The sequence below is a fragment of the Manis javanica genome, chromosome 11 (assembly GCF_040802235.1).
Source record: "Manis javanica isolate MJ-LG chromosome 11, MJ_LKY, whole genome shotgun sequence".
Classification (NCBI taxonomy): Eukaryota; Metazoa; Chordata; class Mammalia; order Pholidota; family Manidae; genus Manis; species Manis javanica.
The window spans coordinates 89,152,686-89,171,634 of NC_133166.1; the positions used below are offsets into that span (position 1 = coordinate 89,152,686).

The 18,949-nt window shown below is 33.0% G+C and overlaps 1 protein-coding gene across 1 annotated transcript in view; it reads left to right on the forward strand.

Annotated features, from left to right (window-relative positions):
• XPR1 (xenotropic and polytropic retrovirus receptor 1) overlaps nucleotides 1-18,949 on the forward strand; it is a 232,685-nt gene that overhangs the window by 166,760 nt on the left and 46,976 nt on the right. The window contains exons 7-11 of the mRNA XM_037021098.2: nucleotides 2,090-2,171; nucleotides 10,585-10,775; nucleotides 10,988-11,167; nucleotides 16,823-16,994; nucleotides 18,126-18,320. Of these exons, the coding sequence (XP_036876993.2) occupies nucleotides 2,090-2,171; nucleotides 10,585-10,775; nucleotides 10,988-11,167; nucleotides 16,823-16,994; nucleotides 18,126-18,320 (820 nt within the window). The remainder of the gene's footprint in view (nucleotides 1-2,089; nucleotides 2,172-10,584; nucleotides 10,776-10,987; nucleotides 11,168-16,822; nucleotides 16,995-18,125; nucleotides 18,321-18,949) is intronic.

An 18,949-nucleotide genomic window follows, 5' to 3' on the forward strand; every position in this document is an offset into this window, starting at 1 on the left:
AAAACAACCCAACTTAAAAATGGGCAAGAGATCTGAATAGACAAAGATGTGTGGGTGGCAAATAAGCATGTGAATAGATGCTCAGTATCATTAATCAGTAGGGAAATGAAAATTAAAATCACAATGAGATAACACACCTATTAAAATGACTAAAATTAAAAAAGATAGACATAGTAAATTTTGGAGGAATAAGAATTGTGATATCTCATGTGCTGCTAGTGGAATGTAAAATGATATAATCACATTGGGAAAAAAACAGTTGGCAATTTCTTAAAAAGTTAAACCTTCACCTATCATATGATCTAGCCATTACATTCCTAGGTATTTACTCAAAACAGATGCAAGCATATTTTCATACAAAGATATATACACAAATTGCATAGCAGCTTTATTCATAATAGCCCCAAACTAGAAACAAACCAAATATCTATGAATAGGTGAAAGGATAAGATGGTATATCCATACAATGGAGTACTACTCAGCAATAAAAGGGAATAAACAATGAGAAGTGTAACAGCATGGAGGAATCTCAAAATAATTATGCTGAGAGAAAAAAGCCAGGCCAAAAAGAGCATAGTTCTGTTTAACTAAGACTCTGGAAAATGCAAACTAATATACAGTGACAGAAAGCAGATTAGTGATTGCTTGGGGGTGAAATGGGGTGTGGTGAGAGAAAAAGAATTACAGAAAGGCACGAGAAAGCTCTTAGGGGTGATAATGTTCATTGTCTTAATTATGGTGATAATTTCATAGGTGTTTATGTATATCAAAACATCAATTGTATACTTTAAACATGCAATTTATTGTGTGTCAATTTAGTCAATAAAACAGTTTTTTTTTAAAGGCATACACAGTCCAACTACTTGAAAATAGAAAGAGAAAACTCATAAAAGCATCTAGAGAGGAAAGACACAATTGTATAGTTTAGATATGTGCAATGTATTGTATGTCAATTATATTTCAATAAAGCTGTTAAAAATGTAACAACTTATTTTGAAAGATAAAGGTGTTTAGGAATGCATTGTGGTGGTAAAACTAAAGAAAACATTGAAATAGTTATGGTGAGGAGGAATGGTTTTGCATCTGCAAGGGATAGGAACTTCAAAAGTAATGGAAATGTTCTGTTTCTAAAGATGGGTGATAGGTTTGGGTACATGTCTTAATAATCCAAACACATTATATATATTCTTTTGTATATATGATAAATTGCAAAATTTTTTAAACTAAAGAAAAAATTTTTTGAAAAAGTTAAATGATCGTCTTCTGGATGCTTTCACTCCTAACTTAAAAATACTGAAAATCTATTACTGATAAGTAATAAGTAAGTCAGAGGGAGTCTCAATGCTATTTTTCATTTTAAAGGTTTTTTGGAAAACATGTAAAGTATCTTAAATGTAATATCACCTCTAACAACAACAGAAGTTTCTTATAACAATTATAGCAAATATTAAAATCTGCCAAGATTCTCTCTCTCTCTCTCTCATTCCTTTAAATTTAAATTATCAAGTACTTTCTTTTATTTATTTTAGAAAACAGATTTCTCTTTATCATTTTATATATGTAAAATTACATTATAATAGATCTATATTTTGAACCTACTCACTCTGGAGATTCTGATACACCAGTCTCTTAAGAATCTGTAGTACATCTTTAAAACTTCACTTTATAAATTACCCCATTATAATAGTGTAAGTACTGCCAGAAAATAAGTTATTTTTCCCATTGTCTCTAATTATTATTCAAAGTACCAAATATGAGAACTCTAATTAATACTGACTTAAAAAATTTAAAGATGTGTACATTATAAAATGAAGTGACACTTAAATCTCTCCTGTAAGAAAAACTCAATATATTTATAAATTGCTGCCTAAGATTATAATCTTGTTTAGTGACTCATTTCTGTTAAAGAATTCAAATAACTGGCAACTCTATTCTAGTATTATAGGTTGAGGAAGGATAATTTTCCTGTTCAGATTTATAAAAATTCAGGTCATAAAATATTTGAGGGTCATACTACTAATTTATTGCGGCGTAAACCAAATGTATTTGACTTTTGCCTTACACACCCAATGTTTTTTTCTATCCACAGCCTGCACCAGCATGGACTACTTTTAGAGTTGGCCTATTTTGTGGAATATTCATTGTACTAAATATTACCCTTGTGCTTGCCGGTAAGTAGTTTAAACCTTGAATTAAATTATTCTTACTAATACACCTATGTCATATTCTGTCCCTCTACCAAAGCCACTATCAGACTACCTAAGCTACAGGCAAAAACATCTGTCAGGGCTAAGTTTTTTGTTCTTATAAGTGATAAGGGAAGGGAGGGAGGTGTTTGGTCATCTGTTTTGGTTTAGTTTTCCTTTTTGGTATAGTTGTCCTTTAAAATGTTGCTAGTTTATGACATTTCATTCTCCATTATTCTTCAGACTCTTTCTGAGTTCTGTTGTCAAGGACCTCAGTCCTTGATTACAAACGGGAGTAAATAAGATACTAGAAAATTCCTATACTAAACCTCATTCACTTTGTTTTTTGGAGACTTTCACATCCTTTCCAGAACCCATTTACAATTGCTTTGCATGTAATTTTAAGGAGCTTGGTTATATAATTTGCTATTCTGTAGAAGTTGAAAATCAGGAAGAGGCAGGAGGAATTGCTAGAAGCATGGGTACTTCCAACATCAGTGATATAACAGCAAGGAAGTCATAGTCTTACTAAACCTCCCAACAGAATTTGACATACCCCTCAGCTGGATTTGACATTGTGGATCAGTCCTTCTTGAAACTAATTTTTCGGTTGGCTTTGCTGGGATGCCACACTCCCATCTCCTAGCTATTATTTTCTTTGTGACATCCAAATATTGGGAAGTACCATGGGGCTCTATCCTCCTCTCTCTGTCTACATTAATTTCTTACCTAGACAGTCTTATTCAAGCCTGTAGCTATAAATACTATCTGTATGCTAAGGGCTCCCAAGTATATATGCTCTCTCCTCTGAATGATATATAATTGTCTCACTGAATGTCTAATAGGCATCTCAAACTTAAATGAACAATGTTTTTTTACCTCCAGGTACACTTTCTCTTCCTTATGGCATCACCTTTCATTGGTTTCTCAGGCCAAAACCCTTCAGCCTCTCTTTTCCCTCATATTGCATCTCCAGTCCATCTGCAAATCATACTGCTCAGTCTCCACCCCAACTAGTGCCATCCTTGGCAAAACAACTATTTCTTGCTTAGTATACTGCAACAGCTTCCTGGATTTATCTCCCTGCAGCCACTCTTGCCTTTATATAGCCAGCAATACTTTTTAAAAAAAATATGTTAGATCATGTCACTCGTCTTCAAAATCTAATAGTGGCTTCTCTTAAAATAAAACTGAAACTTCTTACTGTGGCCTGCAAGACCCTACAGGATCTTGCCCTTGTGGGCCTTCTGACTTTATATCCTGTCATCATCCCCTCACTTATTTTCACTTGAATTCACTGTTTCTAACCACAATTGTGTTATTCTATTCCTTGAACACACCATGCTCATTCCTATCTGTGATCGCTTGCAGTTGCCTACAGGGCTGTTCCACAAGATGTCCTCCCAGCTTCTTTCCTCACTTCATACAATCTCTTCAAATACTAGCTCCTCAGTAAGGCCTTTCCTGATCACCCTACCCTACTGTTCTACACCTTAAGCCTATGTTAGTTTTCTTCAGAGCACTTGTAATTATATGCCTGGCATAATATTACATATTTATGTTTCTTATATATGCACATGTTACCTATGTTTCTTGATACCTGTTTTCCCACTGGAACGTAAATTCCTTGATACCTGTGCTTTTGTCTTTCCTGTTTGCCATTGTATCTCCAGCACCTAGAACACTACTTCAGACACAGTAGGGGTTCCAAAAATGTTGTTGTAATTTTGAATGGATGGAAGAGAAGGACAGAGATGAAATTAAATGATATATAAAACACACACACAGAAACAGCAAAAAGGCTTATCCTAAATGTTCTTACGAGGTCTTTGTACTTATGCTTCTAAGGATAACTGTAAATTATTAATAAAGGATTAAATTCTGCACAGTGAAGGCTGCAAAGAAACATGACTTATAAATGGATGTTATTATATAAATATCCATTATATTCTTTTTTAAACTTTAATAATCACTGTAGTGCCTGAGCAAAGAAAAATTTTATCACCATCATTCTTGCTATTCTGATTGCAAGGACTATGTATTTTTCATTTTTGTGTTTCAAGTTCCTACCTCATTCCCAGATATATTACAGATGTTTAAGAAATAATTTACTAAAGTCATTATTCCTCATAAGTGTTCTTTTTAATTAAGATTGTTAATTGCACATTAGGAAATTATAACCCAAGTTATAATGGCTTTTAGAGAGCTTATGCACTTTACCTATTAACAACATGTTTTCATTTGTAATTTTAGAGTTCTCTGTTCCACCAATTACTAAAAATTACCTCTAATAATTATTGTCTACTGAAGGTCATGATTTAATATTGTTAAACTTTATGATCATATTTTACCTAGTTCTGTTTCTTTAGGTGAATGTAATCTACTTGTATGAATGCATTGAAATACTGTAATAAAAAAACCTAACCCTCAATTATTAAGCTACCTGCTGTGGGAAAACACAGACTTGTCTTCAAAAGGCCTTGCCTGGGTTTAAGGCTCAGCTCCACTGTTAATCATTTTGGCTTTAAGGATGCCACTTAACTTCTCTGAAACAATTTCCTCATTTGTTAAATGAGCTTAATACTTACATTTCTAAGGTTACTTAAGAATTTATTCATTCACCAAGTGAATTTCATGTATTTCACAATTAAGCTTGATACTCATGAGTCTTAAGATAGATAAGAGAATCCCTCTTCTTATGAAGCTGATTATTATGCCAGGGAGATTAAGACATATATTAAAATGATAGTAATACGATACAAGATAAAATATTCTAAGCAGGTCAAAGGAATGTGATTACTTTTAAATGAGAGCATCAAGGAAGATTTTATGGAAAAAATGCTGGACATTGGTGGAATGAAAGGCATTCCAAGAGAAGGAGACAGATGAACAGAGATTTAGTTGGCCCGGGTAGGGGATGCGACCTAGGAGGAGGGAGTGGAATATGTAGATTCACCTAGAGCAAGGTGAGTATTAAATGATACGAGTAAAAAGAGAGCTTAAGACCAGTTCATAGAGTTCAACTAAGCAGTATAAGAAAAACATGTTTATAATAATGAAGCACTACATAAATATCAAGTATGTAGTATATGTGGTGGGAGTTGTTCTTTCTGTGTGAAAATCTTAATCACTTGTGTATGGAATGTTTCTTTTATTTCTGAAATAAGCATGGTGTTGTTGTTATCATCATCATTAAATAAGACATAAAAATAAATAAATTACCTCATTCTTTTTATGTGAATGGTGAATGAGTTGAAAAGTTTTGTTAAATTCAAGGACAAGTTGAGGTTGTGTTTTCTTCTGTAAATATAGACTATGTATTTGTGAGACAGTCTGTTTTTTAATGTATGTGGCTTTTGCATTTAGTGTTGTGTATTATGTTCTCTCACCTCAGAATACTTCTTTGTTTGATCTTTGTGTCAGAGTAAATATAAAGCAAGTTGTCATCCTTATTTATCTCCCAGTGGGTGCTTAAAAGATAACTGTATTGAGAGTTGAGAGAGAAATATAGCATTAGTAATGTATGTATAAGCACAATTTTTATTTTCAAACATTCACATCAAAAAATAATGTTATTATTTAGTAGCTCAAGGGGGTGTGACCTGATATTTAATTTGTCTGAAATTGACTTATTCAGATACTTAGGTTCATGAAGATAAAAAGTTATTTAAACTGTTCAGGTTTTTAAACTTGTTCTCCTATATATTTGTAGCAACCTTTACTTACTTTGTTACAATAACTATGTACCATATTTCACTTTTTGGTTGGACAAAAATAATAGTTTGACCATTTAAAGTACTTATAAAGGTGTGAAATAGGCACTTATATACTAATGGCTAGAGTATTATTTTTTTTATTAAGGTATCATTGATATGAGCAACATTGTGGTTACAGCATTCACCCATATTATCAAGTCCCCCCACACGCCATTGCAGTCACTGTCCATCAGCATAGTGAGATGCTGTAGAGTCACTAGTTGTCTTAAGAATGTATTTTTTGTTGCCATCTCTTTAGAAGATGATTTGGTAGTATATACAAAAACAAATATAATCATTCTGATTAAACAATTTTATTTCTAAAAATTTATCCTACAAACATACTTGTACATGGATGCAAAGATATTTATGAGAGGAAAGCAGTCATTCCCATTTTGTTTATAATAGCAAAATCCTAGTAACCACCCAAAAACCACTCATGAATTAGGAATTTTAAAAAAATTAATAAGACTATCCATATACAAAGGAATACAGTGAATATATTAAAGCAAATGGATGAAAATGGGTACAGCACTCTGGAGAAATGTTTGGCAGTACAAGCATACCCTGATATTGCAGGTTGGATTCCAAACCACCACAGTAAAGTGAGAATTGGCAATAAAGTGAATCAAATGAGTTTTTTGGCTTGAAAAAACTTGATATACATATGAAAGTTATGTTTTCACTGTACTATAGTCTGTTAACTTTGAAATAACCCTATGTCCAAAAAATAATATACATACCTTAATTTAAAAATACTTGGCTGCTAAAAAATACTAATCATCATCTAAGTTTTCAGTGAGTCTCAATCACAGATCACAGATGACTATAACATATAAAATAATAATGAAAAAATCAAATATTGCAAGAATTACCAAAATGTGATATAGAGACATGAAGTGAGCAAATATGCTTGGAAAAACAAACTGATAGATACACTTTGTACAGGGTAGCCGCATTCAAAACACATTATCTGCAAAGCACAATAAAGCAAAGCGCAGTAAACTGAGGTACGCCAGTACCAGCAAAACTGAAGATATGATTCTGGACCATTTCTGCCTTCCAATAATATGAATTGTGCTGCTGTGATCATGCATACATATATACATATATATATATGTATATATATATATAGGAATTGGTTTCAGTACCTGTTTTCAGTTCTTTTGGATGTGTACCTAGGAATACAATTGCACAGATATATGGTAATGCTTTGTTTAACTTCTGAGGTACCATCAAATTGTTTTCCACAGAGGCAGCAACATTTTCTGCACACACTAGCAATTTGTGAAGGTCCCATTTTCTCTACATCATCCTCACCAACACTTACGATTTATCTTTTTTTTTAAAATTATAGCCATCCTAGGGGGTATGGCTTTCATTTGCATTTCTCTAGTGAGTAAAGATACTAAGCATCTTTTCATGTGCTTGTTGGCTGTTTGACAAATAATCAAAGTCCTCTGCCCATTTTTTAACTGAGTCATCTTACTATTAAGTAACAAGAATTCTTACATATTCGGAATACTTGACCCTTATCAGATACTGATTTGCAAGTATTTTCTCCCATTCTAGAGATTGTCTTCACTTTCTTCATAATGTTCTTCAGTACACAAAAGTTTTTAATTTTGATGAAGTCCATTTTATTGTTTTCTTTTGTTACTCATGCATTTGGTGTCATATCTCATAATCCATTTTCAAATCTAAGGTCATGAAGATTTGCCTTTATGTTTTTTTCTAAGAGTTTTGTAGTGTTAGCTCCTGTATTTAGATAATTGATGCATTTTGAACTAATCTGTGTACGTGGTGTGAGGTAGGAGTTCAACTTACTCTTCTGCATGGGATGTCCAGTTGTCCCAGCACCATTTGTGAAGAAAATACTCTTTTTCATTGAATGGTCTTGGCACTATTGTTGAGTATCAAGTTAACCATAAATGTCTAGGGTTTTTTTCTGAACTCTCAGTTCTGTTCGATTTGTCTGTATGTCTGTTTTTATGCCAGAATCACACTGTTTTGTAGTAAGTTTTAAAACCAAGAAATGTGAGTCCTCCAATTTTATTCTTCTTTTTCAAGTTGTTTCTATTTGCGGCCTCTTGCAATTTCTTTATAAATTTGAGGATCAGACTTTCTAGTTCTGCAAAGAAAAAGGCCATTGAATCATGATATGGATTGTATTAAATTTGTAGAACACTTGGTAGCATTGTCATCTTAATATCATGTCTTCCAAACTGTGTTTCTTTTAGCAATGTTTTATAGCTTTTACTGTACAAGTCTTTCATCTCCTTAGTTAATTTATTCCTAGATGTTTTACTCTTTTGGGTGCAATTGTTACTGTAATTTTTTTCTTAATTTCATTTTAGATTGTTTATTGCTGGTATATACAAAGACAACTGAATTTTTGTGTGTTGATCTGGTACTCTGCAACTTTGCTGAATTTATTAGCTCTGGTAGTTTTATTGGGCATTCTTTGAGATTTATACTTTTTATTTTTGTTTCCTGACTATTGTAATGTATCTGTGGCCTTGCTTAGGGATCAGGATATAAAACTGTTTATAGGTTTTTATTTATAACCTCCTAAATAATCTTCTTGCTACCATGCTTGTTCATTTGCAGTCTATTTTTCACATAACAACTAGAGTAGTCCTTTAAAATTATAAATCATGTCATGTCAGTTAGGTGGGAAAACTTCCATTGGCTTTATACATCAAAGTAAAAACTTAAGTCTTGACAGAGTATGACAGAGTCCTACCTGCCCTGCCCCTGGCTAATTTAACCACTTTACCTCTCATTCATTCCAATCATACTGGACTTAGCCTTCTTCCTGTTTTCTGGAGCACACCAGTCTCCTATCTCTCTTTGCGCCCTTTGTACTTTTCCTGTTCTTGAAGCCCTATTCCTCCAGATATTCACATGATTCATTTTCTCTTTCCTTAAGGTTTCTGCAGATGTCATTTCCTTAGGGGTCTTCCTGACTACCTAAAGTAGAATCTAATATCATTCTTTATCTCTTTTAAAAAAGTGGGTTGTGTTTTTTTTTTTTTTCCTTCTAAAACCACTATCACTATCTGGTATTATAGAGAGTAGAAGTTTCCTGAAGACAGGTATTTTGTCTGTTGTTCGTTACTGAATTCCCAGCTCTTTGAATGGTGTCACATATAAAAGGCACCTAGTAAATATTTGTCAAATTAATAAAAAAATGAAGTTTCTTCAAGTAAAAGGAAAAAAGAAAACTGATATACTTCATGCTTATAATAGGCCAAACCTTGTTTTAGGCATTTAATATATATTGTTCACATTTAATCTGCTTAGCAAACATAACCAACAAGGAAACTGAAACTTAGGAAAATTAAATAATTTACTTTAATATAGGTAAAAGGTGAAATCTAGTCTGGACTCTAAAGCAAAGGCTTTCTATACCGTTATTTTTAAATTATTAAATGTGCTATGTACTTTAGAGACTACAAAGATAAATAATAAATGTTTATTTAAATTAAGTAAAGTATAATTACATAATTAAATTTCAAATAAGTGGTACTAACAATAAATTTTATAATTATTTGGAAAATTGAGTAATTGTTAGCCAAATTGAAATGTTTTATACATAGTAGGCTCAAAATGAAATATTGATCACTGAATTTATAAACAGTAAGGATCTGGCTTTTAAATAATAAGTAGAATGTGAATTTATGGAAAGAAAGAGACCATTTTTGGTATGGGGACAGCATAAGCAAATGTGAAAAGCAGACTTATTAAAAGAATAATAAAATTGATCAAGAGACAAGAATCAGTGTTTAGAGCACTGTGAGATAAGTGATAAGTTTGGAAAAAGTGAATTGGAAATCAGACTGCGAAGAACTTGAATTGTAAGACTAAGGTGTTTGAATGTTTAAACTATTGGAGAGCTGTAGGATGATACTGAACATTTGTATGACGGTAATAGAATACAGTGGTTAAGAGTGTGGACTTTGGAGCAAACTGAGTTAAAATCCTGGGTCTGCCCTATACTAGCTTGGTAACCCTGAGCACAATTACTTAAACTGTCTGTGCTCTAATTTCCTAATCAGTCAAATGGAGATGATAATTCTTAACTTTCAGAGCCATGGTGAGGATTAAATGAATTATTATATATAAAAATACTGAGAACAATTCTTAGCACATAGTAAGTATTCTATAAATATTAACTGTTGTCATTTATATGACATTTCAATTTTCACATTGCTCTTATGTTTACCCTAATTTTCACAGCAGCTTTGTGAAATAGGTATTACTATATCCTGTTTGATGATGGATAGAACAAAGCCAGAGAAGTTGTGTCATGACAAAAATCGCCAGGTGACAAAACTGATTGTATGGTTCTAAACTGTTTCTACCACAATTCTCTTTAGTCTAAGAAACTAGTGGAACAATGGCCTATCATGCTAAATGTCAAATTTTAGAAAAATTACTCTAGTAGAATTTTACAGACTGAAATGAAGATGGGAAAGAACCTGGAAATAAGTTTATCAGACTCTTGAGATAGTATAGGTTTAGGTTTTATTTATAAGAAATTCCTATACCAGGACTATATCCATTGAGAAATAAGAGAAAAGATAATTAAAGGAGACAGTATAAATTTCTAAATAATCAATTACTTGATATTCTTTCAGCTGTATTTAAACTTGAAACAGATAGAAGTATTTGGCCCTTGATAAGAATCTATCGGGGTGGCTTTCTTCTGATTGAATTCCTTTTTCTGCTGGGCATCAACACTTATGGTTGGAGACAGGCTGGAGTAAACCACGTGCTCATCTTTGAACTTAATCCAAGAAGCAATTTGTCTCATCAACATCTGTTTGAGGTAATCAAAACAAGATAAAAGTCTCACAAATATAGTTTGGCATTTGCTATAAAGCTGGTTTAGTGGGTACTGAAATCCATCTTCTATTTGAAGAGGATTATTGACTTAATAACTAAACATTTTCCTTACCTTTGTTTTATAAAAGATGTTTCTGATAGTGGTAAAAATATAAATAACAATTTTCTCTTTTTGTCTTTCCTATTCTTTATTAGATTGCTGGATTCCTTGGCATATTGTGGTGCCTGAGCCTTCTGGCTTGCTTCTTTGCTCCAATTAGTGTCATCCCCACATATGTTTATCCACTTGTCCTTTATGGATTTATGGTTTTCTTTCTTATCAATCCCACCAAAACTTTCTATTATAAATCCCGATTTTGGCTGCTTAAACTGCTGGTAAGTCCAGAAATTTGTGTATCACTTTTAGAGTAGAATGTTAATTGTTGGCTTCCTCCAGGATGAAACTCGGGCTGCTGTATTGCACAACTCCAGAAAGCGCAACTGTAGTTTGTGTGAATGGTGCTCTCACTTAAGGGGCAAAGAATACAGTGTGACTAGTACACCTGGTGTTGTGCAGTGCAGTGGCCCTGAGAAAAAGCACACATGCTAAAATGGGGTATGAAGTGTCCAGTTACTAAAATAATTTTGCAAATTAATTCATGATTAATTTAAATCATTTTGCAGATTATGTAATCAGCTGTGATAACATGTAGAACTTAATAAGTTTCCTTTTTAAAAAAAGTGATGAAACAATTATTTTCCTGTTAAATTGATAGGTAATCAGAAATTCTTATTTTATGAAAGTTTGGTTCTCTGAAAGCTGTAGGAATGTCTTGACAGATTACCAAATTTAATTTGAGAAACTGATTTTGATTCTTTTTTATAATAAATTCCATTTCTTCTTCCTCTTTACCTATTTCTTAATTATCTCAAAAATCAGTGTTTCTCAGCTTCAGGATACAAAATTTCCTGAAAAAAATGGTAGCTGTACTTTTTGTGCTAGTGTGAAGATAGCTCAGGGATGGGACATCTACTTACTCCTGAATTAAGCCAGCTCCATTTTGAAAAATCAGTTGGGAATGCTTTCATATAATCATTTCTTAGGTTATGAACTACAACTAACAGGGTGAAGATTAGCAATTAATTGGCCACTCTTTACCCAAACTTTCAGAATTCTCATAATTATTCTCAATTTTTTTCACCTTATAAAATAAAGTATATGCCTTGAAAATTAGTTTGTTTCTTTTTCTTTTTGTATGCCCCTTAGCATTAGCAGAATTTTTTTGTTCTCAGCAATACACTCCCTTTACATAGCATTAACTAAAATTTTTAAATTTGAACATATAAAATATGGCCTTCCTATTAAGAAGAAACACAGTAAGCCCTCAACTAATAAAAAGCAATCTATGATCCAATATAGGTAAGTACTTACAAGCAGTCAGGAAAAGAAAATGGCCCAAATCTCCTTGATTATTTTTTCCAAAGTTGTTATTTATTTGTATTTCCTATTTCTTAGGATTTTTAATCACAAATTGAGAATACCCCTATTGTCCTCCAATTTCATTAAATATAAGTAAATAAAAGAACAAATCATTCCCTTTAAGTGTAGCACCACTATGCCTAACTTTGGGTTTGAATTCTTAGTGTGGAACTTAGATGTACGTGAACATTTTGATTAGTTGTAGGTATACAACTACCTGTAATACATTTTGTCATCACCTAGAAAACATGTGTTTTAGAAGATTTTAAGATAAAGAAAAATTTGAGCCATTTTTTCTCTCTTGAAATTTATACTAAAAATCATTTCTAGTTAATACAGCAATATTAGATTGCCATTCTTATTTTGAGATTGTCATTTTATTACCAGATTCTGTGGAGTTTTTATACTCTTGTTATTTGCATTAAAAAATGTAGTATTTTTCTGGTTCTAAGGAAATAAGTTTAAGATTATAAATACCTGTTGTTTCCTGCCTCAATTATTCTGAAATTTCTCTGTAGTTATTTTGAAATGAGGTTTGAAAGACCCCCAAAACTCTGGTGTTTATGATTCCATTATTGCAATAATAGAATAATATAGTTGTATGCTAAGTGAGCATTTCCCTAGTGAATCCTTCTTTGTTTAAGTAGTAAGCTATGATTCATGCATGACCAGTTAGTCTTATTAGCAGAATGATTCCCCATTGTACTGACATTTATCTGTGCATCTGCTGTATGTTAATAAATGAGGACTTGTCAATGGACTAGGTTGGCAACGATGATATAATAAGAATAATAAAATAATATACTATCAGAAGCAGTAAAATACAGAAAGAAAACTTGTGATTTGTTATACTTGTAATAATAATTGTAAACAGGAAAAAATGTTATTTATATATCATTTTAATATTTATTGACCTATTGACTTATTTTAATTCAAATCTTACTGAGAAAATTTACCCTTAGACTTATTTCTATTGAATTAACAAGAATATTTCCACACTAGTTTTGTTTCTCTGATAATAGCTTTTTTAAAAGCCTCATCCTAAAATAAAGCTATATTTCCTCCTTTCGTTTTTTTTCTTTAATTTTTAGTGGGAAAAGAACATATGCCTCCTGGCCATAGTACTGGTCATTGGGTGTCATTTGTACCTATTTAAATTCGAAACTATGGAATCGATATATGCTATTCCTCTCCCCTGAAAAAGCTTAACAGTTTTTAATAAGAAATTTATTTACTTTATATGAATATTATGTGTCAAATTATATGGTTTATTTATATCAATTAGTTCATATATCCTCTCTCCAGATCTGTATTTGCCCTATAGGAAATCCAATTAGGATACATATAGTATCTCAGATTTTCTGAACAAAAATAACAAGTTATTCTTATAGAAGGCTACTTATGTTTTTAGAGTCCTTTGTTGTATAATTTGGAATCAGTTTTTCCAATATTTTCCTTAATTTTACAGTAAAATTTTTACATTTGTCTCTACTATAAGAATAAAGAGAAGTTATTTAATAAGGCACTGTTCTGGACATTTTATATGTATTAACTTATTTAATCCTTTTAATAAACCATGAAGTTGGACCTGCTGTTAATCCATATTTTATAAATGAGGAAGCCTAGGTTCCAAGAAGTTAAAAAAAGGTTACGCAGCCAATAAGTAATGGAGATGAGATATGAGCCCAGGTAGTCTAGCTCCATAGGCTGTACTTTTTTTTTTAAGCACACCATGTTTATTTTGTTATATGTAGAGAATTTACTCCTAAGTACAAAATATGTCCCTGTTTTTCTCTTACAACCAAAAGCTCACAAACTAAATTAGGCTAAACCATAGCCTTGAATAATTAATGCTAACAATGTAGCATATACTGTGAGGAGAAAAGAAATTTTAAGTAAAAGCAAAATGTCAGTATTACAGTATGATACATTCCTAAGATGATAGAAATTTCAGATATCTTGGTCTTCACAAAGGATAGAAATTAAATTAATATAGGAGCTAATACAGTCTCTACACTACCATTTAACAGTTAGATCTAATAGTCACTTTATCTAAAATGTTTAACTTTGATCCAGTGAAATAAAATGGAATGTAAAAGTCAGATTAGGAAAGAATGTGGTTATTCACAAACCTCTAAAAAAAAGGTAGAAATTAAAACTTCATCTCCTTAACTATTTATCTTCATTAACTTAGAAGATGATGTTAGCATATATCCTTTGTAATAACTTAGTATTAGTGGCTCTTTATGTGTACGTGGGTAAAAATCAGATTTCCAGAACTGCCTCTAGCTTTCTTAATACTGTTACTAAGTGAATTGTCATTTTGATCAAAATCACAAGATAGAAATTGAAAGATTTTAGCTTAGAATAAGAAACAAAGGAGAATTCCCACTTAAAAAGGGGTATTCAAATAAATCTAAGATTAATTTGACTATGTATAAATGTCAGGGAGTTAAGTATGATCTGTTTTTCTCCACCCCTCACAATATTTCTGACTGAGCTGCTTGCTCCCTTTGTATTTCCAGGGTATTTTGTATGTATATCTGTAATAGCACTTACAGAGTGCTGTCATTATTTCTTTAGGTATTTATTTGCTCAACCAGACTGTGGGTCCTCGAGGTCTTTGAAAATAGAGATAGTACTTTATTACCTCTGTACCCACACTATGCCTGACATACAGTAAATATTTAATAAATATTTATTAAATGCACAAATGACTATAAGTATATTCTTTCCTCCATTGGTCATATTATACCAACATTTACTACTTCCCCCCTTCTTCCTTTTTCTATCTTCTCTCTTCCTCCAAGTTTCTGTTTTCATACCAGTTCCTTCCTTTTCCAGTGCCATCCCTCTATCTCTTTGTTCCTTATTTAACGCATTCTCTTCCTCTTCTACTCTTATGAAGGTTTCTGTATAACCAGGCTTTGAGGCTGGGTTTGGCAGATTGTGAGTGAGAAATAAGAACTTTGCCGTAGACTACCAATTTCACTGAAGTCCATAACTAGAGATTGAATTAGATTTCTGATCCTTCGTGTTATATCCAAGTTATCCTATTGTTTCTGCCTCTTTGAATCTTTTCAGTCTCTGCCTCTTTGAATCTTTTCAGTCTATCCTGTGCCCTAGTATGCTTAAAATACTATATAAACTGGTACCAGAACCTCTTCATTCATAAATGACTAATATTCAACCCCTGAACCCTCTCCCCACCAAAAGAAAAGAGTTTGTTAAATCTTATGGTTGCAAATAATACAGCTTATCTCTCTGACTGACTTCACAACTTGCTGAAAGAGGAAGAAAATGATCAAGAGACTAAGCCAAGAGACTCAAAATCTATCAGCTCCAGAAAGTAATGTCTCAAAGCCTATATTGTGTCCTGCGGACAACCTGGTCTAACACCAAAGCCCCAAGGCAATACCTGTCACAGATACTTGATCCCCATAATTGATTTGTAATATAGCCATTTATCTCCTGAAATAATAAAGGGAAATATTTAGAGAAAGATTAGAAGGTACCGGCCAAATTAATTTCCCAGCCTGAATATGTCCACTAAATGAATATAGCTAGATGGCTGGAGATCTGTAGGTTTGGACTCACTTTCTCAAAACTGCTGCTTAGTCAGAATTCCTTGTTTTAGGAGTCCATTTTTACCTATGGGTCTGACAAGGTGCTGATTAAAGCTGCCTTCATTCCATCTTCACTTGAGTCCCCTTGCAAGGCATTCTGCACAGTTGGAGCCTGTTTCTGGTGATTACACTAGTATCTAAGCCTTCATCTGCATTGCTAGGGTTTCCCTTTTCAGGCTTCCGCAGAACAAGTCAAGATGCATGTGTTGTAGTCGTTCTGTAAAATGGAGATGGGGATAGTACCTAGCTCAGAGAAGTGTTACAGTTAATGGATTATGAAAAATGCATTATGAGAAAAATGGACAACTTGGATTAATACTCAGTACATTTAACGTGAATTCATTTATCACTATTTTCGTAAGAGTGGGTTGTAGGCTGGTTTTTGAGTCAGAATTTCAAGGCATACAGTCATCACTGGCATTAGAGAAGTGCCTTTGGTTAGGTAACAGGCATGCTTCAGGTGATGTTCCACTTTCCCTTTCTATCCTGCCCTTTGTAGGCAAAGAAAAGCTTTGTATTCAGTTAGCTAAGTTCCCATCCAGCTAAGACGGGAGAATATTCCAGAAACTATCATAGCACATGGGTCTCTCACAAAATTTTCTCTAGAATGTAACACCAGGCATCTTCTCAGTACTTCTGCCTTCCGCCACTCTCTGCTTTCCAGAACATTTCCCACCTCTCTGCTTCCTATTTTCTAACTGTAGCTATTCCTGCCTTCTCCCCAACCCTGCCTTTATTTTCTTACTTAGTTATCCATTCAACTCATTCCCTTCACTACTAATTCTCTACCTAGCCACTGTCGCTAGGTCCTTGTGTTTCTGATTGATTTGTTGATTCCCATTTTATCAGCTAAAATAATCATGCTGTATAGTCAGACATGAATTAGAGAAATTATATATGAATTTTCTTGTTTCTGTGTTTTCTGATTTTTTCCCTTTCTCCCAGTTTCGAGTATTTACAGCCCCCTTCCATAAGGTAGGCTTTGCTGATTTCTGGCTGGCCGATCAGCTGAACAGCCTGTCAGTGATACTGATGGACCTGGAATATATGATCTGCTTCTACAGTTTTGAGCTCAAATGGGATGAAAGTGGGGCCCTGTTGCCAAATGATTCAGAAGGTAGGGTATGAATGTGCATCCACACTACCATACTGCCAATATAAACCAAGAAATATTGGAAATGATAACTGAGAAATCGAAGATCATGGTGAAAACTCATCCAATAGTATTACAAACTTAATTAAATATACTGGCACTCTTTTAGCAATCTCTTTATCTGATTTAATTTGGCTCTTAAATGTTACGATTTTAGCCATCCATCTGCCAAGAGATTTACAACTTAAAGAATTCTAAAACTAAAAAAATAATTCTATTTCATTGGTGGTTATATCACAAATGCTTTAGTGTCAACAGTTGCCATCACAGTATTGCTTTATAACAGTTAAAAATACTGATTATTTAGAATTAGATAAAGTATTTTGAGAAAGTCATTATAATTGTTTTTTAATTCTTACAGGGGACATCATTTTTCTTCTAGCTCTTTTTCCCACTCGTGGTTTATGCCAGGAGTTCAGCTTATTAAAGAATTTTACCTAAATGACAAGTGTAGACAGGTTATGTTAACATTGACTAACAAAAGTTAATGGAGCCATTGCCAATACATTTTCATTGATTGCCAGCAGATCACAACTGTGTTGTAGCTTAATCACACTATAGTATGTTACCAGAATTTGAAGAAAAATTGATTTACCAGCTCCATTCTTTTCATTTAAAAATACAAACTTGGCTCTTTGTTTAAAAAAAATACAAGAGCATGTACAACTTATAGGGAATATATTATACTGTAGTGGTTTGGAGTTCATGAAATTGAAGTCATCAGAGATTTTTGTAGGCTTTCCAGATGTTTCCAGTTTTAGAGCTAACTGATTTTTTTTCTCTTTGATTAGTATAGTCATCTTCTCATTTTCTTATAGCTTTACCACACTCCAAAGAAAGTGATTCCAGAGCACATAGTCAGAAATATGAGAGGGCAGATTTTCCCACGTGGCACCGCCTGTGTATTTCATGTTCTCTCCTCATCTTACCTACCACTAATATGTTTGAGAAATATAATAATTGCAAAGAGAAAGTGATTCTGAAACCCAAGCTCCTTACTTTTATGGATTTGCTACCAGTTACAACAAATGACTAAGTAATGTGAACAAGTTACATTTTAAAATTGTAATTCTTTCTTCTTTGAAATCTTCACAGAACCAGAAATTTGCCACAAATATTCATATGGTGTGCGAGCCATTGTTCAGTGCATTCCTGCTTGGCTTCGCTTCATCCAGTGCCTGCGCCGATACCGAGACACAAAAAGGGCCTTTCCTCATTTAGTTAATGCTGGGAAATACTCCACAACTTTCTTCACCGTGACGTTTGCAGCCCTTTACAGCACTCACAAAGGTATTCTGTGATTGTGAAGAGATTTTTCAAAACCCACATTTTTACTGCTTCAATCTATTTCTTACTCTGATTACTTTTCCATTTGTCATGTTCTCTTTTCCAGTTCCCTCAGTTATACTAGTTTGTTCTTAGAGATAAATGTAGTGTCATTACAACATTTACTAAAAAGTACCATAAAGAAGAGTCAAAGTCATCCAGAATAGGAAGGATTTGTGATAATGTTTGAAGTCCTGAATTATTTTTACTGGACTCATTCTCTGGACACCTTGGATTTTCATTTGTTTTTTTAGATTTCTTGTTCATTAATGAGGTTAGGAAATGCTCGGTGAAAAATATTCCCTCCGGCAATCATGTATATTTTTAATCGCCTTCCTTCACGTAGTAGTAAGGCTTGTTTCCAGCTCATTTAACTGCAAATTGAGTTCTCTGATCTCTCTAGTTTCTTATCTCCATGGCAACGAATTATTACTTGAGACTGCTCTTCTGTTGGGAGGAGAAAAAAGCTTTTAGGTTCTGAGCCACATGCAGTGAGTCCTTTTGAATTTTTAACCTTTTTCCAAGAACTGTCAATCAAAGATTTTGCTTCCTTTTACTAAAGTGCTTTCCATCTTGGTCTGTTTAAATCAATA